Below are 23669 nucleotides of genomic sequence, written 5' to 3'. Positions count from 1 at the left end.
ATTTTTGTAAGGAGAATTGAGTGAACAAAGGATGAACCTTTGCTCCTGCTCTTGTTTGTCTGGAGACAGTTGGTGGCAGGTCTTGGAGTTTTATTTTTTTGCAACACTGTGTTTACAGTAATAAGAAAATTAACTTATTTTAATGAGAGTTTAGAATTTGCAAAATATAGAATTCAGTAAAAATTGCCGGCACATGACTGCCGTTTTCTTCTGTGTTTGGTATTAGAATTGACATTTTAGTTTGGCAGGAGGTTGGGCTATGATATGGGCATATCATAAATGCTATGATAAAGGTTCCCCATGTAACCTTAATTTGATCCTCTTATATGTATGCATTATAATAGAATCATAGAATATCAGGGTTAGAAGGGACCTCAGGAGGTCATCTAGTCCAACCCCCTGCTCAAAGCAGGACCAATCCCCAACTAAATCATCCCAGCCAGGGCTTTGTCAAGCCTGACCTTAAAAACCTCTAAGAAAGGAGATTCTACCACCTCCCTAGTGAAAAAGTTTTTCCTAATATCCAACCTAAACCTCCCCTGCAACTTGAGACCATTACTCCTCGTTCTGTCATCTGCTACCACTGAGAACAGTCTAGATCCATCCTCTTTGGAACCCCCTTTCAGGTAGTTGAAAGCAGCTGTCAAATCCCCCCTCATTCTTCTCTTCCGCAGACTAAACAGTGCCAGTTCCCTCAGCCTCTCCTCATAAGTCATGTGCTCCAGACCCCTAATCATTTTTGTTGCCCTCCTCTGGACTCTTTCCAATTTTTCCACATCCTTCTTGTAGTGTTGGGCCCAAAACTGGACACAGTACTCCAGATGAGGCCTCACCAATGCTGAATAGTGGGGAACAATCACATCCCTCGATCTGCTGGCAATGCTGCTACTTATACAGCCCAAAATGCCGTTAGCCTTCTTGGCAACAAGGGCACACTGTTAACTCATATCCAGCTTCTCGTCCCTGTAACCCCTAGGTCCTTTTCTGCAGAACTGCTGCCTAGCCATTCAGTCCCTAGTATGTAGCGGTGAATGGGATTCTTCCGTCCTAAGTGCAGGACTCTGCACTTGTCCTTGTTGAACTCCATCAGATTTCTTTTGGCCCAATCCTCTAACTTGTCTAGGTTCCTCTGTATCCTATCCCTACCCTCCAGCATATCTGCCACTCCTCCCAGTTTAGTGTCATCTGCAAACTTGCTGAGGGTGCAATCCACACCATCCTCCAGATCATTAATGAAGATATTGAACAAAACCGGCCCCAGGACTGACCCTTGGGGCACTCCGCTTGATACCGGCTGCCAACGAGACATGGAGTCATTGATCGCTACCCGTTGAGCCTGACAATCTAGCCATCTTACTATCCACCTTATAGTCCATTCATCCAGCCCATACGTCTTTAACTTGCTGGTAAGACTCCTGTGGGAGACCTTATCGAAAGCTTTGCTAAAGTCAAGAAATAACGCCTCCACTGCTTTCCCTTCATCCACAGAGCCAGTTATCTCGTCATAGAAGGCAATTAGGTTAGTCAGGCATGATCTTGGCCAGCCTTACGTAAGGCCCTGACAGAGCCAGGGGCAAACTTGAACTCACTGGAGTCTTCATCTAGTACTATAAACACAAGAGAGCATACTTCCTGTTCTCTGTAACCCTCTGCACCATAACACACACAGCTAGTCAAAAGTCAGAATTTCCGTTTTGTGGAAAAGTACAAAATTCTGGAGGAGGGGGGAAATCATCCAAGTTCAGAATGAAAAGCAGAATATTTTGAAATGTCCAACAAAAGGGAAAATCCTCGCAAAACTTGTTCCAGAATCTAAATGTTTCATTTTGGAAATTTTGAGCCCCAAGTTCCAATGGTTCCAGCTGCACAGCAGGGAAGCTGGAAGTCCTGAATCAGGAGCTGAACCACAGCTAGAGCCAGAAGTTACAGCTCCAAAGGAACCAAGCATGTGGTTGTCAGAAGTTCATAGAACATGATATGTTTCTGCAAAACATTTCAGATTAGATGACTTGGCATTTTCCAGCAAAACCCTGCTTCCAAAATTCCTGGCCAACTCTAATAAAACATGCACAAGGGGGGTGCATTAAGGTTGTATTTCTTTAAATTATGAGTGACTTTTGAACCTTTAACATTCTGGTGAAAAGTTTCACAGAATTTTTTTTCAGTTTTTTTAAAGAAGCTATCAGGTGAACCCATATTGTTTCACAGCATGGGTTATCACCAGGAATCCAAGACTAGATTCTAGAGGGATAGCCTAGACCTCGACCACTTAGTTAAGATTTATGCACTGTAATAAGAGTGCCCATACAATATTCTAGGTGCCCTTAATGTTTTATATAAGAATACACGTGAATTAAAGCAATAACTAATTGTGATAGTAGGCTGTTATCGTCTATGTGGACCAGTCACCGAAGGGGGACATTTTACTACAGACACTGTGTCAGTGGCTTGCACAACTAGTTTCAGGATAGCAGAGGAATGTTGGGAGTTAGGAGTTCTGGATTCTATTCCTAGCTCTGAAGACAAGCCTAATCTAGGCAAGCACCACAGCTAAGCACATAGATTTGGTATAATTGGTTGTGCAAAGCAACTGATGTGACTTGCCATTTTAGAGCTTTGGGTTCTGTTCTCGGCTCTGACAGAAGTGGCTTTGTCCAAGTTGTTACTTTAATAGTAAAATGGATTAAGATCCTTTCCTGCCTCCTAAAGTAGGGAAGGGTATGAATCCTTGCTTAACAATAATGGCTTTGAAGTTCACAGAATGAACATCGTTTAGCTGAAAATGTGAGATTGGAACTTCATCTCTGCTTGACTCACAGCCCCCAGTACACCTTCTTGCAGGCCAAGAGTTTTGATGCCTGCCATTGCCTCCTGTCTTCAGATATCTAGCTCTGAAGCAGACTATGTCAGTTCTGAGGGCATGCTTAGTGCAGTTGGTATATAGTGAATTCTGTGGCTCTGGGGCATATCAGTTCAGAATGGAATACTTGGAGACTTTTTAGCAGTAAGCCTCCAACAACCTTTGCTGAGTATGTGCAGATCTGGATGGACTTCTATGAAAGCAGCAAAAGACACCTCTTTGATATCAGGACTATCCCCTTTGCCAAATTTCAAGTTTATGCTCCAATGCATGGAGGTGCCAGAGCTCTTCAAAGAAATTCCTGGAAAGAAAAATTTATCATAGGAAAAAATAGTTTTTGTCACTCTTCAGCCTCAGATTTAGCAAAACCTCTTGCTAAAACTTTTTCCAAAAAAATTCAGTCTGAGAATAAAGAAAGAGAGCATGGAAAATTCCAGTCCAAGTGATTAAAGTTAGACAAAATTTATAAGCAACTGAAAGCGGGGACTTATAATGGAAAGTGCTAAGTAACCTTTACAATGGGCATCACTGCCAGTTATGCTTGTAATATCTTATCATACTCCAAATAGTCTCCAGGTGTTGTAGGGCTGAATGTGAATTTTAGGCTATTTAAACACAAATATCTCAATTTAGCGCTTCGTAAGATTTGGATTATAGCTGAGCATCTACATGTTCGGATGCTTATCCAGACCTGTAGAGGCATCTATATGAGTCTCCATCTGTCCCCACAGCTTCCCTTAGGTAAAGCCCTGTTGGGAATCAATCTGTGGTCTTCCTCCTATGGGTAGTGGGGAGTCTTGTATTCAGAGAAAGGTGGCAGGCCTATTTTCTACTGTTCTTCCTGGTATGTTCCAGGGCTTCCCGGGGTGAGGAGCAGGGAGTGCTTCTGCCTTACTCATCAATATATCTGCATTTTGCCTTTTTTGAATTAATGACCTCCTTTCTTGTGCACTTTTGTCTATGGTACACGGGAGAGCTGAATTTACACTAAGCCTGGTGGCATTCAAAAAAGGATAATAAATATTGATGTTTTTTCTTTTATGTTTGTGCAGAAGGTAACAATGTGCAATAATAAAGATTATTCGAGAGATGTGCATTTTAATGTATTTTAGACCGTCATGTAATAAAAAAATCTTTTAATTTGTTGTAAAAGTATACTAATGTAGTTTTTAATGAAGTTGATGGTTTTAAGTACAGTACTGATCATTAGAAAGATGCAACCTCATGCACAGTTTATCTTGTAGGGAAATTGTTTGATAACACTGAATAAAATCTTACTGTGGGAGTGCAAAATTTTGAAAATAAAACAAACCTATTAATATAATCATTGAGGATACCTACGTCTGTGTTTTTATTAAGAAAGAGAGAGACAGAAAATATCATATTGCCTCTATATAAATCCATGGTATGTGCCAATGTGGTCGCCCCATCTGAAAAAAGATATACTGGAATTGGAAAAGGTTCAGAAAAGGGCAACAAAAATGATTAGGTGAATGGAGCGTCTTCCGTATGAGGAGAGATTAATAAGACTGGGACTTTTCAGCTTGGAAAAGAGATGACTAAGGGGGGATATGATTGAGGTCTGTAAAATCATGACTGGTGTGGAGAAAGTAAATAAGGAAGTGGTTTTTTACTCCTCATAACGCAAGAATTGGGGGTCACCAAATGAAATCAATAGGTAGTAGGTTTAAAACAAATAAAATGAAGTATTTTTTCACAGAATGCACAGTCAACCTGTGGAACTCTTTGCCAGATGAGGTGAAGGCCAAGACTGTAACATGGTTCAAAAAAGATCTAGATAAGTTCATGGAGGATAGGTCCATCAATGCCCATTAGCCAGGATGAGCAGGGATGGTGTCCCTAGCTTCTGTTTGCTAGATGCTGGGAATGAGCGACGGAATGGATCACTTGATGACTACCTGTTCTTTTCATTCCCTCTGGGGAACCTGGTATTGGCCAGTGTCTGAAGACAGGATACTGGAATAGCCACCCCTTTGGTCTGACCCGGTATGGCCGTTTTTACGTTCTTATGTCCTTACACCGCATTATGCATATAAGCTTGTAAACAGAATACATTAGCTTTTGTTGAAAATCTGCTGTAATTCTAATTCACGTTTATAGTGAAAGCATAGCTTTTATTTTCAAGCGGTTGTAAACTTAATTATCAAATAGACTAGTACAGTCAATGAGATCTGTTTTAGAATATAGCATATAGTTAATATATAAAATCATCTGTGGCTCTTGAAATATATTGTATACAGATACAGTTTGTAATTACTATTTTTTGTAATTGTGTTGCTTAATAAATCAGCTAATAAAAGCTTTTGTAAACCATTGTTGAAAATATTTAGCCCGTGCACTATGTAAACATTAGTTAATGCTCACATCTGAGTGAAATAATGTCAATCATTTAATGCATCATCAAGATATCATCTTAGAATAAAGAATATGATTTAAAAAAACAAACTATAAACCCACCCAGATTTTTTTAATTCGGTTTTGAAAGAAATTTCCTGTGTCTGGGTTTACTGTCTCTGTGTATTTATCCACTCTTGTTTCTCTATCACATTGTACACTGTCCACTCCACTCCATCATTGGTATTAGTTCACTTCTCTGCAGGGTGGATTTGATTTAAATCAAATTGATTTAAATCATGATTTAAATCACTAGTCAGGAACACTCAATTTAATCATGGTTTTCTTCATAAAAGTGCATTCTTGTTGGTTGTTATAACCTTAATACATATTCTTCACAACTCAGAGATAGATGTAGATTTCATTTTTAGAAGGTATACACTATACATTTTTAAACAGATATATTTTGAAAACTTTTTCAGATTAGTTTTACAGCTATATCAGAAAATGAATGATTGTTTGGTTATTTCATTTACCAAAGGTAATTGAAGCAGATATTTATGAAGTCATTGGGAAGTGAACTATCTCCAATTCGGCAGGTTAATCATTAATATTTGGAGGATTTTCTTGCCATGCTGTATTCGGAGAAGAAGACATTTAAATTGTTTTATTTAACTAAAACAACAAAGTTAAGTATTCTGGATTTTTTCTTCAACAGCAAACCTATAATATTTTAACAAAAAAGCATTTGTCCCTCACTTCTCACATTTATCTCCTGACTTCTTCTCCTTGTTCAGCTCTATTCCGCCCCCAGCAGTCTATTCATTGAACTTTTTGAAACTTTGCACTTTTAGAGTGAAGTAAGGGATTGACTCTGCGTACACAAATTTGCAGAGGGACAATAGAGTTGAGGTCCGTTGTTTCTCACCTCTATTTATTTATTTACTTACTTTAAAACATTTTTGCTGTTAACAAGCATGTTACCTCTGGAGACACACATCCACAGTTTGAGAACTGCAAAACTAAGCATCTCTAATGGTCTCTTCTAGACTGAGCACTGAGTCCCATTGGATAGATAGAAAGATTAACCTAAATAATTTATACAGAAGCCTGTGGAACCCCATAAGATTGGGTCCCTAATCCATGAACTATTGGAACTTATTTACAAAACTTTTCTTAAACATTACATGAATATATTGTCTCATACTATAGAATTAGAATTTATAATCCCTATTCCATGATGAAATACGTTATAGCTCAACGATACCTTAATTAAAACTATCTTTAGATAGATTTTTTCCTCAAAAAACATTTTATCAAAATCCGATTTTTTTTATGTATTTATTTTTAAAATCATTGATTTTTCGCCACCCTGCTTCTCCTACACTGTTCTGTGCATTTTCTTCCATATGATGCTCTGTAGAAGGAATGCCCTTCCTAAACTTGTTCATAAAGCCGTTACCCTTCTTTGTATTCCTTTTCACTACTCACTTCTACAGTGATGGTTGCAAGCAATTTTCAACTAGTAGAAGACCAATTAGATTGTTGAAACATCAAAACATTGTTTTATCCTTTTGCACCCTGTGTGTGTTTCTTACCTTAAAATGTGAGCTCATTGTGTATGTTTGGAAAGTAGCTAGCAGTATATGGGTGCTACTGCTATATAAATAGCTATTATTTAATGAAAGTTATCACAGTATCTTCCATTATGAAAAATGTGACAGAATATTTTCTTTCTATACTTTCAGCGATTGAAAGCTGCCTTGACCCAGCAGCATCCTCAGGTCACAAATGGAGATACTGCCAAGGGGCATGCTAGTGGATTGATTAGGACTCAGTCAGAGGAAGCCCGACCACAGTCATTACAACAGCCTGCTACATCAACTACAGAAACACCGGTATGACAACAAAGCCAAGATGTACTTCTAACCTTTTACTGTTATGCAAAAATCTCTGATCCTCTTTCCTTTATTTTATATATTGAAAATAAGATTGAGGGGTGGTATGAACCAATATTGGAAAAAAATGGGGGTTGTCTTACCTACTTGGTAAGAAGCTAAGGCCTCCTGATTTCCTTAGCACACTGGCGTTGAATTCTGGGGTAAACTGAAAATTGTGCAGCAAGTTAAGATACATCTGGAAAATATCACCAAAACAAGGGTTACCATGGTATTGTATTAGTTTAATATTAAATATCATGAACACCTCTTAAGATATTTTTTTCAATCATTTTGGGTTCCTGCTTAAGGTACCATTTGCTTGAAAGAGCCGTTATTGACTGATATAAAAATGAGGGACTCAGCTGCATAATTTAGTTAGTTTACTGTGCTCTCTTGGGTGTTGTGAAAATGGTGATGTTGGGAGAACTATCCTAGATGATGACTAAGAATAGGATGAAAATGGGTGGGAACAATGAGCTAGGTTGGAGAAGGGGAATAGGTGTGCAACTGGGAGTTGGGGAGAGGTCTGGTCCTCTTGATTCTGGGAGAAGGCTTCAGAAGCTACAGTTTTTACCTCAGAGGTGTGATGTTGACTTGCTTTCATCTGGTCAGAGGAGCCTGTCTGGAAAGCTCTTTCTCAAGAAAATCCAGTCTTACTAAGTAGCACAGTTAAAAGAGAACCACACACCCCTTTTGTCGGGGGAGAAAGAGACAAACATGAAGGAAGCAATGCTATAGTGAGTGTATTTCAGATGGTAACTTTCTTTTGTAGGTATTAATGTACATTAGGAAAATGACGTTTTGTAGACAGAGGTTGTCAGCAATTGGTCACTTTGTCTATTCAGGAGTTCTTTCTTTCCCCTAGCCAGTGTCCTTAAAATCAGATGATCTGTATCTCTCTCCTGTCTGTTTTCCCAGCTGTAGAATTTCTGCCAGTGGAAAAGCTGGTATGAAATACTTATTCTCAAATATCATTGCTCCTGTGTTGGCAAGCTCTAGCTTTTAGAGTTAGACTTTCAAAGAAAAGATGTATAGCGTCTCTCTTCTCTGATACCTGTGGATACTACGTTGGCTCTGTAGTACCCAGCTGGAACTCTCTCACATGGTAGTGGATCTCTTGAACAGTAACATCACATGCTAGTCTTTTTAAGGATGTTCAAAATAAAGACCTGAAGATAGACTCCCTTCAGGATTTATAAAGCAATTGGTAGGGCCTTAAGAATCAAGCTAGAGTATTCCTCTAGGGTTCTCCTTTTAGAGGTGAGGTGATGTTCAGTTTTTAGAGCAGCTGAGAAACGAAAACAAAGACTTTGTCATAGTTGCATGGGATTTCAACTTTATCATGAAAATCTTCTCAGGGATTTGAAAAGAGCTTCTGTGGAGTGCTTTAGGAAGATTTCTAACCATAATGTTATCTTAATAATGGCCATCTGCTTGTCCAGAAAATTGAGGATGAAGCTCCCTCTATCCTTACCAGTTTTTTCATCAGATCAAGATAGTAACTAAGGGTCAAAATTTAAAAGGATTCTTAACCTTCTCTCTCTTTGTGCCTATAACCAGTAACAGGCTCATTAATAGGAGGTGTAAATGCTGTCAATACAATCAAGCAGTAAGATGTGTTTAAAATTTTTCGTCACAATTGTTTGGTGCAAAAGGAGACAGTTGAAAATAATTTGTGTGTGTGTTCGGTCAGGAAGTTGTTCTCCCCTTGTTCTGTCAGGCCTGGTGAAACTGACTGAGGGACATACTTTCATACATACTATAGAACAAGCTTTGCACTTCCTATCTGCAGAGAACTTTGAAAATTAGAAAAACAGATCCCCTGTTTGTTCTTTTGTGAAGTACCAAAAAAGGCATCACAGCTTTTAAAGTTTAGGTATCTTGGCCAAGACTTCCAAAAATGGACGTGTACATTCATATCTAGGCACCTAAAGAAGAAGTCTGATTTACAAAAGTGCTGAGCACCCATTAAAGGCAATGGGAGGAGGTGGGTGCTCAGCATTTTTGAAAATCAGGCCATTCAAACACTGAACGTCAGACGTCCCTTTTAAAAAAATCTTGTCCCCTTCTGGTTTTGGGGCTAGGTTAAGCAAGTGTGTGCTGCCCAGGGTAAAGAGGCTCTTCTTACTGAGTCCATCCAGAAGAGCAATGTCTACTCTTGGATTGAGACTGCGTAACGTCGCCACGTCAGTGTCGTCCTCTACTTTTTATGTTGTTAATCTTGATGTGACAATCTCTGCAGATGCTGCCCTGAGAAGGCAGATCCTTTTTTCTTTTTTTTTTTTTTTTTTTAAACACTTGGTCACAATTTTTCTTCTAGGTATACATACCCTGTGTATAATCTGGTTAATGAGTACTACTGTGAAAGTTCTCAGTGTCTAATCAGTAAGAAATATTTGCAAATGGTCAATTCCTAACTGTTAATTTAACTTCTCAAAGTCCCTTTATACCAGTCTACATTTCATATTATGAGCTGTGGCAGTTAGGATTGGTACTTTTATTTTTATTTTTATTTATTATTACTTTTTGCATAACAAGTATTGAGCATGCAGAGTCAGCCAGGTCCCTTTATGAGGAGAGTTAATTCAAGGTGCAATTTTATCCTCCTTATCAGCTGATAAGACTTGAAGATCCGAGGTTGTATAGCTATAATGCAATAGTCCTTTTATTGGGGACTATATTCTGCCCATGTAGAGGGTGGGCTGTATGATTTAATAGGATATTTTCATTTCTAACTACTTTGATCCTATCCATGTCTGGGCTGGCATAGAGGGACTTGGAAAAGCCAGAAATAACAGGTAAGAAATTACTCTTCTAGGGATCAGTAAATACCAATGCTTTGTCCAGATCCTTGTGATGAGCAGTTATTATATATTGGGCAATAATTACATAATAACAACCAAAGTATAGTTAAGTTTTAGGAAGATAGGTGTTTGGAAAACACCAGAAACAGAAACTATATGAAGTTATTGCCTGATAAATTTCATTTTACAAAGTCATTTTTAGTTAAAGGGTCTTTTAAAAGTTAAACCCTGTAAATATTTTGTCTTCCTGTAACTTTAAAATGGGTAAAAGAATGTTTGAAAAAAAAATCTAAAAAGTTATTTCTTTCAGGCTTGCTTTTATGCTAAGTATCAAAATGGAATGAATTTTTGCAGCAAGATTACAAATCTGGAAACCAGTGGGTTATGATTAAAATACTGACAGAACCTTAAATGTAGTGCACTAGTGAGCAAAATCACAATGAAAACCATTAGACAGTATTCATAGAATTAAGATGTATATCTAATGTTTCCTTTAGTCAAAAAATATATTTTAAATATTAGAGAAATATTGTTGATGTTTTCCTATGTAAATATGTGTACATTTATACATGTAAGTCAAACCCTTACATTTGAGTTACATGTTATGTTACACTGAACTATGATTTTCCTGTTTCCTTCAGGCTTCCCCAGCTCAGCCCACACCCCAAACCCAAAATACAGGAGGTCGTCGAAGAAGAGCAGCAAACGAAGACCCTGATGAAAAAAGAAGGAAGTTTCTAGAGCGAAACCGTGCTGCTGCTTCAAGATGTCGACAAAAAAGAAAAGTGTGGGTGCAGTCATTGGAGAAGAAAGCAGAAGACTTGAGCTCACTAAATGGTCAATTACAGGTATTTTCTTTTTTGGTTACAAGCAAGAACTAAAGAGTTATCTGAATTTTCAGTTAGCAATCCTGAGGTCATGGGGAGCAAACTTGGTATGGGATCTACAATATGAATAGCTTTCTAAAATGCAGTTGAATTCAGAACAGACATAATTGGTGAATGCACAAATCAGAGGTATAATGAGAATGAGACTATGCAGCTTCAAAGATATGTGAAATCTGGGATCTCACCTACTTGGCCTTTGTTCCATTTTAAGTAACTTTAGGGTTGTGACACAAACCAACAAGAGCAAGTCCATATTGAAGTGAAGTCTCATTGGCAGAATGTTAGCCTTAATTTAGAAATGCCTTGTTTATATCAATTTGTGTCACTGCCTGAGTTACTTAAATTCAGATTTTTGTTTCCTTTGTATTTTTTAACTGTAGTTTTTTTTTCTTTAAAGTGAATGTAGTGCTCGTGAAAGGTGCCAGATTGACAGCACTGGAAACTGAAGGCCTCTATTTGTCCACAGAACAGGTACAGCACAGGCAGTGGCAGTGCAAATTTCACCCCACTGCCCTACCAGTGCACCTCAACCCTATTTTTGAGGGACCACGTAGTATGAGAGGGTTGTCCAGTATCTGTTCCTAGTCAGCGTTTGGTGCCTTTGCTGAGACTGCCCAGAATATGTCAATTAATGCCAAGTTGTGGTGTTGACCCCCACCCAAATCCAGTGAACTGAAACTATCAATTCATTTCATTTAGACAATAAAGCAGGCAACTGGTGCTACTGGCATTTTGCTACCGATCTGGATCTAAGCTCTGTATCAGTCAACTTGAGCCAGCTAGGCCTCTTTAATAGGCTTTTAAACAAAAAAAAAAATACAACCACCCACTTAGAAGTGTATAAGAATTAACACAATAAACAATGTCTCCTTGTAAGGTACTAAGGTAAATAAAAAAAACATAGCTATCTTTTATTTTTATTGAAGATTATCAGAAATATAATAGGATAGAGAGTAAAGCAAAGAATCACAGTAACATTCATTTTTTGGTTCCTGAATATTAATATACAGAAAACTTTGGGTTGTCAGATCCTCGCTGGTATAAATTAGTGTGGGTTGACTGAAGCCAGTGGAGCTTCAGTGACTTATACCAACAGAGGATCTGGTTCTCAATCTCTTGACATCCACATTTTTAAATGAAACTTAGAAGCAAAATATTGTAAGATGTATTGACATAAATTACTTATGCCATACTGTCCTTCCATTTTGTCCTGAAAACAGTTGAATGCAAAATGAGAGGAAGAATAACAAGGAGCAAGAAAGAACAAATTTTCAAACATCCATTCTTTATTCTTTGACCTGCAGAGTGGGCAGGCATGTTGAGCACAATGCTGCAACATGCTGAACACCCTTAGTTCCTCGTCTGCAGGGCTCTTCAGCATGTCCGAGGATCCTGTCCCATTATGCAAATGAGACTTAAATCTAGGTAAAGGACACAAAGCTGTCACCCAAATTCAAGAAAAGATGCATTATACCTCAATACTGGTGGAATTACATTCAAATATAATACATAGTGTCTCCGCAAACTCTCTCACTGCTCAGTAAACATTTTTCTAATAGTAGTGGAGTAACAGTTCTGACTTCAGAGTACTATAATACAATGATGCAAGGAACATGTACAGCACCAAAGTCAGATGTAGATGGATGTGGGCTTATAAATGGTAATATTGATAGACTTTAAAAAGACATAAGCTTCTTCACTGCCATCTATTGACTGCACCATGATTTTATTAACATTGACAGGAGTTGTGTAAATAAGTTGTGCATATCCCACCAATTATCAGACATACTAAATGAAACTTTTTGAAGATTACTGAAGAAATTAAAATGTATGCCACAATTACTGGCCAAAATTCGGTTGCTTCAAGCGCTTGCACATGTCCCTTCAACTGTAGGTATGTGCACCTCTATCGCAGTCACTGCAGATTTTTCCCTCAGTGGGACCTGCCTGGGAGGCTCAGGCACTTTCTCGTGCTGCACAGTCATAGCGCCAGTGTAAAGGGGCCCAGATGACTCCTCAGTTCCTTCTTACTACCTGGGATGGTCTCTGAAACTGTTCTTTTTGCTATGGCAAGCTTTCTCAGCCATCTTTATTTTTCTGATAGTTGTGTATAATTAATAGTTATAAATAATTAATTGGTCTTCATTAGTATAGTTTGTTTTTCTCTTTCTGTTAGAGTTTTTTCCATGCTCGGTGCCAAGGCATGCCTCGGTCACCGGGCTTCAAGCCCTGTACCTCCTGCATCAAAGCTCTGCCCCTGAGCGACCTGCACTCCAGTTGCTTGAAGTGCTTGAGTGAGGCTCACTTCGGGGATCGCTGTCAGATTTGCAGGGACGTTAAACACCATATGAAGGAGGACTAGGAGGCCAGGTTCAAGTTCCTACTTATGGAGGCAGCGCTGAGACCTTCCTCCGAGCCGAGCCAGTTGGACTCAGCACTGAGCACCTCGGCGTCAGTGAGGAGTGCTCCTCCAACCATGTGAGAGTCCCAGCACCGTTCGCCATCCTTGGTGCCAAAGAAGAGGCATAAAAAGCAGCCAGCTGAGAGGGGACGTTCCCCAACACCAAAGAAAGCCAGGCATGGGGAGCAAAGCAGAATGCAACCTAAGTCAAGCCACTCCTCTGCCTCAGCATTGCAGCAGTAAACACCATTGCGTCTGGTTCTGGATGAACCATCGGCACCCAGTGTGGTACCAGCGCTATTGTGATGCTGTCCACACTGGAGGTGTTTGCTGCCACCAGGGACCTGCTATTGCTGTCCATACTGGTGTCACTGGCAGTACAGGCGTTGGTGGTATTGGTGCCAGTGGGAAGGAGAGAGCAGGTGCTCCCAGTTACCGTCCGGTACTGGTCCCTGCGGTACCGTCCAAGGAGAAACCAACCATGCTGGCCGCGACGCAGCCTTCCCTGCCTCAGCACCGATCTCCATCACTGGTGGGAACTGCTCCTCTGTGGTCACCAGATGGAGACTCCTTGTCTTTGGAGTTGGAGGTTGGGTCAGACACCTCTCATCTAAGGAGTTGACCCCGCCACTCCTCCAGTGATCCCTACCCTGCCCTGAATTGGGGCACAGGTGGGCCATTGAGTGCTTGGCCTAGTGGTCACTGAGGCACCTATGCCAATGGAATGGCTCTTTTGGAGCCCATGAGGGTTTCTACCAAACCCAGGACTCCACTTGAGGCAGTCCTGTTCGGTGGCCCCCAAGAGAAGGGTTCCACCACCCCATCAGGCAACACCCCATCCAGACTCCAGTCAGCTCCATGGGATCCAGTCGGCACAGAAAGGGAAAAGAAGTACCCTCAGGTGATGATGAGGCTGTGTCAGGAGCAGGGGTGTTGCCTCCCTATCAGGCCTACCAGGAGTTGCTACAGAGGGTGGCCCAAAATATGGGCATGCAGGTGGAAGTAGTAGAAGAGTCCTCCCATAGTCTGGGCGACATTCTGGCCATGATGAGCCCGTCAAAAGGTAGTCCTGCCTCTCAATGAGGCCATCATAGACCCTGTGAAAACCTTGTGGCAAATCCCCACTTCCCTTCCCTACACCTCAGAGAGAGCCAAGAGGAAATTCTTTGTTCCTGTCCAGGATTATGCGTTTCTCTATCTTCATTCCACCCACCCCACTCCCCCAATCACAAGTGTTTTCTGCTGCCAATAAAAGGGAAAGGCAGGGTTTGCAAGGTGTGGTACCTAAAGCAAAGGACTCCAAAAAGCTGGACTTATTCAGTAAAAAGGTCTACTCTACCAGGTGTCTGCAGCTCAAGATCGCTAACCAGCAGATGCTGCTCGGCTGATATGATTTGTTGAACATGTGGGACTCCATCTTGAAGTTCAAAGACTTGGTATTGCAAGAGGTGAGGCTGGAGTTCTCGCTCGTGGATAAGGAGAAATCTATAGTGAAGGTTTCCGTGCAAGCTGCCCTGGATGCAGCAGATTCAGCAGCCAGGTCCATGGCTTCCACAGTCGCCATGCGTAGGAGTTGCGCAAATCCTCCAGGATCTCCCCTTCAAGGAAGCTTCACTCTTTTCAGGGCAGACTGGTGCGAAGCTTCATGGACTGAAGGACTCCAGGGCGACCCTTATGTCCCTGGGATTGTTTATGCCATCAACTTCAAGGAAGCACTACAGATCTCAACAGTCCTCCAGGTACTCTGACCCACCGGCCCGTCAAGACCCACAGAAGAAAAGGAGCGGGAGCTTTACGTATAGACCACCACCCCCTGCTATCTCAGCATCACTGTCTGCCACACCCAGGAGATTCCAAGCCGGCCTTTTGGTGGGATGCTCGAGGACATTATACCAGTCCCTGTGTTTCCGGATCCGGTTTACCCTGTATTTGTGGACCGCCTGTCCTGCTTCATCTGTTCATGGTTCTGTACCACTACGCAATGTTTGGGTGCTGATCACAGTGGAAATACTTGACAGTTCATTTTCACCCCTCGTCCCCAGCCTTCCTCCCTGTCCCTCTTCAGGGATCCCTCTCGCAATCTTTGGCCCAGGAGATTTCCTTCGGGTGGTAGCCGTGGAAGAGGTTCAACAAAATCTAAGGGGTAAGGAGTTCTCTTCCTGTTGTTTCTTAATTCCGAAAGCCTTCTAGACCTTCACTAGCTCAACAGCTATCAAGAAATTAGTTTCGCATCTCTCCCTGGCTTCCATTATTCCCTCCCTGGATCCTGGGGACTGGTACGCTGCTCTCAATTTGAGATGCCTACTTCCCTATATCAATTTTCTAAGGCCACAGAAGGTTCCTCAGGTTCCACACATGAACCACATGCTCTACCAATTCGCATTACTCCTGTTTGGCCTGTCAGCAGCTCTGTGGGTGTTTACAAAATGCATGGCAGTAGTGGCAGCCTTTCTGAGGAGGTGAGGGGTGCAAGTCTACCCGTACCTGGATGACTGGCTAGTCATCGGCCGGTCCAGGACCATGTAGAATCATAGAATATCAGGGTTGGAAGGGACCTCAGGAGGTCATTTAGTCCAACCCCCTGCTCAAAGCAGGACCAAACCCCAACTAAATCATCCCATCCTCCTCATTGCCCTAGGCCTGCTAATAAATCTACAGAAATCTACCCTCACTCTGTGTAGCAATGCAATGACTCACCGGTGCGGCGCCTCTTTCTGGTCGTCTTTGGAATTAGCTGTCCAGCAGACAGAGCACCTCCTACTGTCCGCTGTCTTGCCTGCCCCTGGCTCCGTGTCCCTCCCGGACCCCGGTGCCCTTTACCTCGGGGTTCTGCCCCAGCAGTACCTCCACGCTCTGGGTCTCCCCTCCCAGAGGAACCCCCAACCCTCTAAACCCACCTTGCCTCAGTGACCACTGATAGTCATCATCTAGCCCCTGCTCACCGGGGCAAACTGCAGTCTGTAATGACCACTCATCATTGGCAAAGGGTTAGGACCTGTTGCCTTTTCCTGTTCCCAGGCTGTATCTCTGCAGGCACAGTACCTTTGAAGGCCTTCACCAAGGCCTCCAGCCTGGGGGTTTACCAGGCTGGAGCTCCCCTGCTCCCTTTGCTCTTCCACAGCACTGCTCTGCTTCAGGTACCTGCTCCCAGGCAACTAGCCCTCTCCACTCCAGGGCTGTATTGAGACTCCTCACAGCTCCTGGCCCACATCACTCTTATCAGGGCCAGCTGGGCCCTGACTGAGCTGGCCACACCTGTGGTCAGCTATTCGGTCAGCTTCCCCCAGTTGTTCTCACTCATCTTTCTTCAGGAGCGGGGTAACTGCCCTGCTACACTCTGGTACAGAGGATAGAGTTTATTGAAGCGGTGCTCAACTCTACCGAGGCCTGAGCCTTCCGTCCAGAAGGGCGGTTTCAGGTGACTAAGTCCTCTGACAGGGCACCTCAAGGGCCAGTCAATTGCAACTGCCCAAAATTGTCTGAGGCGTTTCGCTCACATGGCCTCCGGTACGTATGTAGTGCAGCATACAAGACTGCTCAGACACCTTCAGGCGTGGCTGGCCTCGGTGTCCTCACCAAACCGTCACCATCTAGGCTCCGTTCTTACAGTACCTTCCTTGGTCCTCGCCTCCTTCAACTGGTGGCTGAACCCCACTGGTGGTCTGCACCAGCATTCCATTTTCATGGCCCAAACCATCGATATCCCTGGTCTTGGACACATCAGCACTAGGCTGGGGAGCTCACCTGGGACCTCTCAGGACCTTTGTTCTCCGGAAGAGTTCTCACTGCACATCCATGTCAGAGAGCTCAGGGCAGTTCACCTGGCCTGTCAAGTGTTCTTGCCTCACATTACGGGCAAGAGCATGTTGGTTCTTACAGACAACACTGCAGCCTTGTTCTGTTTCAACAGGCAGGGAGGGGCTTGCTCTTTCCCCGGTGTCCCCTATGTCGAGAAGCAGTTCAGCTGTGGGAGTTCTGCATAGCCCACTCAATCTACCTCGAGGCTTCTCACCTTCCAAGAGCACAGAATGAGCTAGCAGATCACTTTAGCAGGTCTTTCTCCAGTCACCAGGAGTGGTCTCTTTGCCCGGATATCGCAAAGGACGTTTTCCAGCAGTGGGGGACTTCCCAGGTAGACCTATTTGCAACCAGGCACAACAGGAAGAGTCACCAGTTCTGTTCCCTTTGAGGTCACAGCCCAGGATTGCTCATGGATGCCTTCCTACTCCCAGGGATAGGTCAACTGTACTATGCTTTCCTTCCTATCCTGCTAGTGCACAAGATTCTGCTCAAGATCAAGCGGGACTAGGTACAGGTCATTCTTATAGCCCCAGCTTGGCCCTATCAACACTGATTCACGATGCTGCTAGGCCTTTCCATGGTGGCTCCAATCCTGCAAGACCTGATCTCTCAGGACCATGGTCAACTACTTCAACTGAAGCTCAGCTACCTCCAGTTTATGGCCTGGAAGCTCCATGGCTAAATCCCAGAGAGCTGGCTTGCTTGGAGCAGGTTTATTAGGTCATATTAGGTCATAGCAGGAAGCCCTCCACCAGGTCTACTTAACTCTCAAAGTGAAAGCAGTTCTCCATATAGGCTTCTCAATGCGGGGGTCTCACCCATGCAGTCTTTGCTGCAGGACTTTCTTGAATATGTATTACACCTGCAACATCAAGGTTTAGTGATTTCCTCAGTTAAGGTGCACCTTGCATATCTGTTTTCTACCATTGGGTGGATAACCAGTTCGTTTTTCAACATGAGATGTCTATCCATTTCCTCAAGGGCCTAAAAGGACTATACCCCAAGTGTGAGAACACATCCCTCCATGGGACCTAAACCTGGTCTTATCAAAACTTATGGGTCCCCCGTTTGAACCGTTGGCGACATACCCCTTGTTATACCTTTCATGGAAGGTAGCTTTTTAGTGGCCATTGCTTCGGCTAAAAGGGTCTCGGAGATCTGCGCCTCTGTACACGGTATCCTTTAAGGATAAGGTGCAGCTATGTCTTCACCCTAGCTTCCTCCTGAAGGTGGGTTTCCAGATTCATAGCAATCAGGCAATATTCCTGCCAGTTTTCTACCTGAAACCATATGCAAATAGGGAAGAACAGTGGCTTCGCAAACGGGACATAAGACATGCCCTAGCATTCTATATAGAAAGGACCAAACCATTTCGTAAATCCACCCAACTGTTCATAGTGGTAGCTGAGAGGATGGAAAGTCTCCCCGTCTCTGCTCAGAGAATTTGGTCATGGATCACATCGTGCATTCGCACGTGTTACGAGCAGGCGGGTATTCCGCCACTGCCCACTCCATGAGAGCGCAAGCGTCATCAGCGGCATTCCTAGCATAGTTCCCTATCCGGGACATTTAAAAGCAGCAACTTGGTCGTCTGTGCTTACGTTCTTTGCTCATTACACCATCACTCAGCAGTCTAGGGACAATGTCTGATTCAGTCGAGCTATTTTGCAGTCAGTATGTCCATGAGCTCCAATCCCACCTCCTATGTAACTGCTTGGGAGTCACCTACAGTGGAATTGACGTGTGCAAGCACTCGAAGAAGAAAAAACGGTTACTTACCTTTCTTTAACTGTTCTTTGAGATTTGTTGCACATATCCATTCCACAACCTGACGTCCTACCCCTCTGTATTGGAGTTGGCCAGAAAGAAGGAACTGAGGGGGCATAGGGTTGGCTGGGCCCTTTGTACCAGCGTGGCATAGTATGTGAGCAGATGGCCCGAGCCGCCCCAACAGTTACCACTGAGGGAAAAATTACCAGTTACTGTGCTTGGGGCATGCACACACCTCCAGTAAAATGGATATGTGCAACACATCTTGAAGAACAACAGTTATGGAAAGGTAAGTGTTTTTTTTTCTTAATCAAAGTTATTTTCAAGTTTTACTAATACACAAACTTAAATCCATAACTCTCTCTATTTTTTAATTTTCCAATAACTTAAAACAAGCTAAATAACATATTGTTTGCAATTTATTAATGACTGAGCTTGAGAACCATGCCAGATATCTGCCTACAGCAAATATTTATGGTGGAATTTAAAACTTTTAATTAAATATTATATACTATATTCATTCTAGCCACTTCTTTAATACCATTTTTTATTGCTTTATAGTTGCAAAATGTCCTGGTACACTTCTGCTTTTCATTAACTGTAAAAGGAATTCTGTTTTTGCTATACTCAGTATCTATGTTCAAAATTCCATTTTATAGACATATTATAAAATTATAGCAATTCTTTGGATATTTTAGTGAAATTAATGTAGTTGTCTTATATCTATATTTAAATTAGCTGTCTCACCATAAATACTTGTAGCTGTTAAAAAGGACCGGGCAGCTATTTGGAGAAAACAGTTGGTAAACATTTGCTAGACTCCACAAATCTAAAAAGAAGCTCAAAAATTCTCTAATTCTCCACTGCTTGTATTTCCATTAATCTGGCTTGTCACATGTTGTTGACAATAGAAGTAAATTTTGCGACAAATGGGAAAGCAAGTCAGGTCACCAGTGAGATAAAATTTTGTGTTACTTTGGGTCTTTTGTGCTGATGCTGCAACCACTTAAACACATGGGTGACATTATTTATGTCCCATTGAGGTCAGTGGGATTATACTAATAAGAGTAAACTTACTTAGGTGGCTGTTCTATAGCTTTTATCTGTTAGCATTATTAGGCCCATATCTACACCTAGAGACTTTCTTCATTTAAAAAAAAAAATACGAGAAGCGTTTGGCTTCCAGATTGTCAAGAGTTAACCCAGTAACAGTGAATTCAGGGGAAAGAAATTTCTTTCCGTCTGCCAATACCAAAACCGTTAACTGTGAAGAACAGAATGACTTGTAAAGAAAATTGAATGTCAAAGAAATAATTAAACTGTACTTTATGTGAAAACATTAATCAATCCTGCATTTCCATAATAGATCTTCACTTGACAGCCTGGCACAGCTGATCAGCATAGTGGGCAGTAATGACCCATGATTACTTATGTTCTATTTAATAGTAAATGTAATAAGTTTGGAGCTTTGCCTTAGCATAGTTTTACAGACTGCATGCTAGGGTTTAATAGTTCATATTTTGTTTAATAGCTAAATGCCCTGCTCAGCTGAATTTTACTGTTGACATCATTAAGCTATTTCTAAAAATAGACTGATTTTATAAAGACTGAAAGTGGTATTGAGCTATTGAACAAAAACAATTGTCTTTCACCAGCGTTAATAAGTAGTTGTCCTAAATTCAAGTATCATACAGTGTTGTGTTAAATTTCACAGGGTTTTTAGAATGAAGACACGAAACAATACATATAGAAATAGGAAGATGAGACTGGATATTCTTTCTGATGTAATTTCTACATGATATATATTTTACTGCATGTTCTCTGTTAGCTTCCCATAAACACACTTCTATACAAATAAAGTCTACTTTAACCTTTCTTGGTACTGTCCAGTGTCCTATCTCCTTCTTAAGTTAAATGGTTGTGTATAATTCCTATTGCTACCCTTCATTTTCTTGGTTTTAAATGATACTATTCTATTTTATTATATATGTAGTACAAATGTCTATTACTTGCATCACCTCAATAACATTCAATATTTTCAGTTAAACCGGCAAAGTCTCTTCTTTAATACAAGCTCTTCTACATCAGTTGCTCCACACATGCAATCTTTTAAAACTTGTATTCTTTTTGCTTTTGTGGACGGCTTTCTCAGCCAATATGTTTCCTTGTTAAAAGATCTCAAACATTATATATAATTCTAAGTATTGCCTCTGTGCCTTACAGAAATATTGCAGAATACAGTATTCCTGTAACAATAAAACATACCCTGTTGTCTGTTTTACTATAACTAAGGCTATGATTTAGTCACGGGTATTTTTTAGTAAAAGTCACGGCCAGCTCAAGGGCAATAACCAAAAAGTCACGGCCAGTGTGCTCCAGTGGACACTGCTCCTCCTGGCGGTGGGGGATGGCCCAGGGCCCTGCAGATGCTGCTGCTCCTGGCGGGAAGGGGGCATGGCCCGTGAGGAGCTTGCCGCATATTCTTACCCGTTTTTATATAGGGTTTCCTTTAGGATAATCCTTTCACTTTCTCTATAATGTAATCCCTTCTGAATGGCTCTCTCTTTATGGTGACTTGAACAGACACATCACAGGTGTTGCCTTTTCACACACACACCCCCAAACCCTTGTGCAACAAAAATGCTTAATCCATTCCATGGACTATATACAAATACATGTAGTCTGGACCTGTTAGCTTTTGGCTCAAACCAACAACAGGCCAGAGAAGTTCTCATGCTGAATCTCATGAGGATTGGAGGTAGAAAGAGAGTATTTTTTGGCTGGGGGAATACAGATATGTTGAAACAAGCTATGAGGAATCTAATAGAGACTTAGTTTTTCTCCACAAATTTTCTTTCTGATAGTATATTTTGAAATCTCTGAATTTAGAAAATGTGTATTTCATCACTATTACTTTGCTCAAGATGTATTTCATATTTAGTTGCATCTAACCAAATATTTGTCCATGTACTTAGCTTCTTGATGTTGTCATGGTATCTGAATACATTAGTGATGTGACAGCTCACCTGCCCGGTGCCATGAATCTAAATTTTCATTTTTTATTACACCAGTTTAAGTATTCCTCCTTTGTTTTCCTTCCATTTTCCTGTTTTCTGTAAAGAATACTATATATGAAGATTTAGGAGAAGAAACCTCAAACTGTCATGTACAGAGCAAAAATATGCCAGGGAATATAGAGGTTGGGTCTAGCTTTATTACACTCTATTCTGATTTCATTACCTTCCAAAACTGGTTTCTAATAATATCCAGATGACTACCCTTACTTGAACTTGTGTGTCATTAGTCTTCATGCTGTATACAACGTAAGTACTTACATATACACTATGGTACACTTAAGAATGATTAATTTCATACTTTCATCAAAATCATGTAAGACTAACTTCAAATGTGTGGTATCTGTTAGCACTAAACACTGATAAATATATAGTATATGCCATTGTTAGCTGGTGGTGTTTTTGCATCATCTCACTTGTTAATGATGATGCTAATTTGAGTTAGATACCTCCAGAGTTTTTTAAATTTTATATATAAGAATCTGAGTACTTGTGGCACCTTAGAGACTAACCAATTTATTTGAGCATGAGCTTTCGTGAGCTACAGCTCACTTAGAATCTGACATTTCATCTTTCACTTTCAAGTCTGCTTAAATATAAAAGTTTTGAGTTATTTTCCATATTTTTATTAGAAAAAAATTAAAAAATTTAAAAACTACGTGGGATTAGGCTATAAAATACTTTTTCAACCATTATCTTTTAAAAACATTCTGGAGTTATGCTGATAATTACCCACCTCGTCTTCTATCTGCCATTAGTATATGGAATTGTTCAGAATTAATTTTCATAAAAATTAGACACACGTGGACAGGAAAAAGCAAAAAGACACAATCTAATGTAGGCTGAATAGTCAACACGTTTAAAATTGCTACATCTTGTTGAGAATATTCTCTGGAGTCAAAATGGCCGTCTCCTAAAAGGAGACCAAACTATTTGTTTGTTTTTGTTTTTTTTTAAACTTATCTTTATATATTAATAAACTACTATTTACATAGGATGTACCCCGAGGAGTGAAAGTAAATTTAAAATCTCGAGCTCTCTCTGCTCCTTCTGCAGCAACATTAAATTCACATACCCTATTCTCAGAACTATTCAGGTATCTTTTGTGCCAATTCAGTAGACAAACACCTATTTACTAGAGCTAGTCAAGAAAAATTTCATGAACATTTTTTGTCTGAATTTCTGACCATTGAAATTGGAGCATTCCATAGGACAATGTCAATTTTGATGAAATTCCACTGAAAACTGGGTAGGTTTCTGATGGAACTCTGTGTGCAAAGCAAGTTTCAAAAGTTGCCTGGTTTCCTACCAACTCGCTTGCTCATCAGCCTGAGCTCCTGGGCTCCTCAGTAGCCTGGCTGGCTGGCTGACAGAGAACCTGAGTCCCAGCACCGGGGCTTCCGGGGTCCAGGGCAACCTGCCATGTGGACTGCCCAGGAGGCAGGACTTATAAAGCTGGGCAGAAAACAGTAATTCCATTTCCCTAAATATTTGAAATTTTGGGGGGTTGTCACAAATAGGAACAAAATACAATTTAGAAATCTTGAAATCCTCTGTGAAACAGAATTATCATTCTCTGCCTAGCTATGTTTACTTTCAGTGTATCTGTTCAAGCAATGTTGGGGGACCAAATAGAAAAGAAATACCTGCTAAGTTGCTAACAGGGGCATTGCAAGTATGAGAAGGTAGGAGTTGGGGGTTTTAAAGGAAAACATTATCCCTTTGAAATAAAAATCACATTTTTAATAATAATGTTCATTTGTAGAATTACATTTGT

General features: G+C 41.1%; 1 protein-coding gene across 7 annotated transcripts in view; it reads left to right on the top strand.

The window, feature by feature from the left end:
• Window positions 1-23669, top strand: part of ATF2 (activating transcription factor 2) — a 90278-nt gene that overhangs the window by 53273 nt on the left and 13336 nt on the right. For all 7 annotated transcript variants that reach the window (XM_077829501.1, XM_077829496.1, XM_077829502.1 and 4 more), the window contains 2 exons: window positions 6964-7113; window positions 10601-10807. In XM_077829501.1, the coding sequence (XP_077685627.1) occupies window positions 6964-7113; window positions 10601-10807 (357 nt within the window). The remainder of the gene's footprint in view (window positions 1-6963; window positions 7114-10600; window positions 10808-23669) is intronic.

Source organism: Eretmochelys imbricata, chromosome 11 (genome assembly GCF_965152235.1).
Source record: "Eretmochelys imbricata isolate rEreImb1 chromosome 11, rEreImb1.hap1, whole genome shotgun sequence".
NCBI lineage: Eukaryota > Metazoa > Chordata > Testudines > Cheloniidae > Eretmochelys > Eretmochelys imbricata.
This window is presented reverse-complemented; position numbering and strand designations above follow the sequence as displayed.